The 2,648-nt window shown below is 34.8% G+C and overlaps 1 protein-coding gene across 1 annotated transcript; it reads right to left on the bottom strand.

Annotated features, from left to right (window-relative positions):
- Positions 1 to 993: 993 nt before the first annotated feature.
- Positions 994 to 2,372, bottom strand: RPL15 (ribosomal protein L15). Its single transcript, XM_079085478.1, has 4 exons — positions 2,229 to 2,372; positions 1,776 to 2,133; positions 1,458 to 1,609; positions 994 to 1,389 (listed from the first exon to the last, which is right to left on the bottom strand). Exons 1-4 carry the CDS (start codon positions 2,292 to 2,294, stop codon positions 1,147 to 1,149), a joined length of 819 nt encoding a protein of 272 aa, XP_078941604.1. The 5' UTR covers positions 2,295 to 2,372; the 3' UTR covers positions 994 to 1,146.
- Positions 2,373 to 2,648: the final 276 nt, after the last annotated feature.

Below are 2,648 nucleotides of genomic sequence, written 5' to 3'. Positions count from 1 at the left end.
ATTGGGTTTCATAGTTTGAACTATCAACCATATCTGGGCCCATTATAACGGGCTCTAACCTTAGGCCCATTTTCTTCTCACATGACTTAGTTTTTTTTTTTTTTTAATACTAAGAAGTCTGAGGAAAGATAGACCAAACGATTACAAGTTCGTTTGTTTTTTAACGTCTGCAGGCTGTTGCAATAAACTGGAATTAACCATACAATAATTAAAAATAATACTAAATTGAATTTTATTTAGTTTAAGCATATGCAAATCAAATATAAATATCATTGTGATGATATGATTTTTAAATACATTTATATAATATAATTAAATATATTATTTGCTAAATAACAATCAATAAAATTGTTAGTTTAACGAACATGTTCATTTTGTTAAATTTTTGAAGACGATGGTTATTGTTCTGGTTAAGTTCAATAAATTTGGTAATTTTAGTGATTAACTTTATAATTTATTAATATTTGGTCATACACAATTTAACAAAAAAAATATTTATATGACATTTATCGAGTGGTTTTGAAATTATGTAAAATATACTCGAATTGTTTATTATATTATTCATAATATTATTAAAATAATAATCATGTTGAAAAAAATTAAAACAAATCTATGTTGAATAATATGACTTAACATATAGTGGGAAGTGGTTCGAAGAGGAATGTCCAGTGTTGCGCCACGCAGCACACGCACAACAATTTTCAATTCAGAAGTATTCTAAAAAACAAATAACTGCAAAAGGCGAAATACTGCGCGTTTTGAACATTTGTTGGAGCATATATTCGAACCCTTGACCTCTCTTGACATTTTCTACAACTATAACACCCTACAACCAACTTTTGTGACTCATGTTTCTTTAATTATAACATCCCAACAACTTTCACATAATTAAACAAGAGGTAAACTTTCAAGTTTCAACACCAAAAGTTACACAAATCAAGTTGTACACAAACTCTACAAAGATCAATCAATCACCAAATGAGAATATTGACATTTGAAAGCAAAAGATGAGATCTTTAGATTCTTGATGATAAAAAAAAAAGATAAAAAAGATTCCAGACAAACAGAATACGAATCAATGTGGCTTTACATCTAACTTCCAATCTTCTTACAACAACAAAAAATTCGATTTCATTTGCGTGAGTTTTAAGCGGTGGAAGGTGTTTCCGGCGACTCACCACCAACAGCTGCAGCAGCTGCCGCCCGTTTCTTGGCAAAGTATTCATCAGCACGGGCAATATTCTTGGCCACTGATGGTTTGACCCATTTCTTTCTGCCAGGTAATACAGTCAATGAACAGCCAGCAGCTTCAAGCTTCTCTTTTGCTTGTGCAGAAAAGGCACGTGCTTTGAAGTTTAATTTCACACTCAGTTCACCATCACCAAGAATCTAATAAAACCATCAGAGGGTATATCAGTAAATTCAAACGCTTTCATTGTTGGATGAATAGAAGTTACCTTGAGAGGAAGTCTCCTTTCTCTTCCTGAGGGATTGATCAAGCCCTTTTCTTTCAAGGATTCTAGTGAAACCTCTTCACCTTCTTCAAATCCAGCAGTTTCTATGTCTTTTAGGTTAACTGGAACGAATTTGGATAATCCAGCATGCATGCCTTGATTCAATGGACATTAGAGTAATTCAAGTATCAGAAAGGCATTTCATCAAACAGGTGGTAGGCGAACACAGTTCAAGTATCAGAAGCTTGGAAATTCACTCATAAAATCAACCTAAATAATCAGAAGAACAAGAAAGAGTATGCGAAAAGAAGTTTTTATTACCTCCTGCAATACCCCTCAATTTTGGAAGCCGGCGATAAAGCGGCATTTGACCACCTTCAAAACCCCTTCGCACACCGGGTCCCGACCGAGATTTCTGTCCTCTCATTCCGAATCCACAGCTCCCACCTTGGCCAGCAGCATGACCTCTTCCCTTTCTCTTGGCTTTCTTTCTAGAACCAGGTTGGGGACCCAAATTGTCCAGTCGGTATCGAACATTTGAACTGACTACAGCCGAGGGAATCGGCGATGATGAAGCTACAATTAACAATTTCCTCTGTTGTTGTACAGTGTTGTGGTTATTGTAATTTGTTTTTGAAGGAAACTGACAAGTGCTTGACTTGAGGTTTCTTACATTCCCCTGTTTGTCAAAAGATAGAATAAGCAAGATATGTAGACAGTAGACAATTAGACATAGATTCAACCAAATTGCAGATGAAGGAAAGTAGAGTGTACCTTGAAATTAGAAGAATGGTTGGTGAGTAATGAAGAGGGTGACGCGAGGGAGAAGATAGAAGCCATTGGAAGAAAATCCCCTGTGAGTGTGAGGGGGTTTTGCAAAGGGATTAGAGAGTTTCTGGAATGGATAAGATGATGAAGATTGTCATCGGGTTTGGAGAGTCCATTTTGGAAACGGGTTTTGGGCTAAATTAGATTCTGGGCAATGATTCTTTATGGACAACACTTAACACACCACTACATCATTTTCCCATGTTTATATGTTTATGAAAAAAATTCTAAATAAAATTTAATCTTAAGGCTGTAATTTTATTTATCAAACAAAGTTATCAACCTCATCTAAATTTCTTATTATAAGTGATCACGTCTCATATTGCACATTTAAAAAAAATGAGATACATTATCAGGAAACCAACC

Source organism: Lactuca virosa, chromosome 3, assembly GCF_052849685.1.
Source record: "Lactuca virosa cultivar CGN04683 chromosome 3, Lactuca_virosa_CGN04683_v6, whole genome shotgun sequence".
Lineage (NCBI taxonomy): Eukaryota > Viridiplantae > Streptophyta > Magnoliopsida > Asterales > Asteraceae > Lactuca > Lactuca virosa.
This window is presented reverse-complemented; position numbering and strand designations above follow the sequence as displayed.

Bases quoted from the DNA above. Each gene is read 5' to 3' on its own strand.
- RPL15 (XM_079085478.1), bottom strand. From the start codon at position 2,294: ATGGCTTCTATCTTCTCCCTCGCGTCACCCTCTTCATTACTCACCAAC. The intron at 1,610-1,775 runs GTAATAAAAACT...CATTGAATCAAG, and splicing joins ATTGAGGGGTATTGCAGGAG to GCATGCATGCTGGATTATCC. The intron at 1,390-1,457 runs GTAACTTCTATT...TGGTTTTATTAG, and splicing joins AAAGGAGACTTCCTCTCAAG to ATTCTTGGTGATGGTGAACT.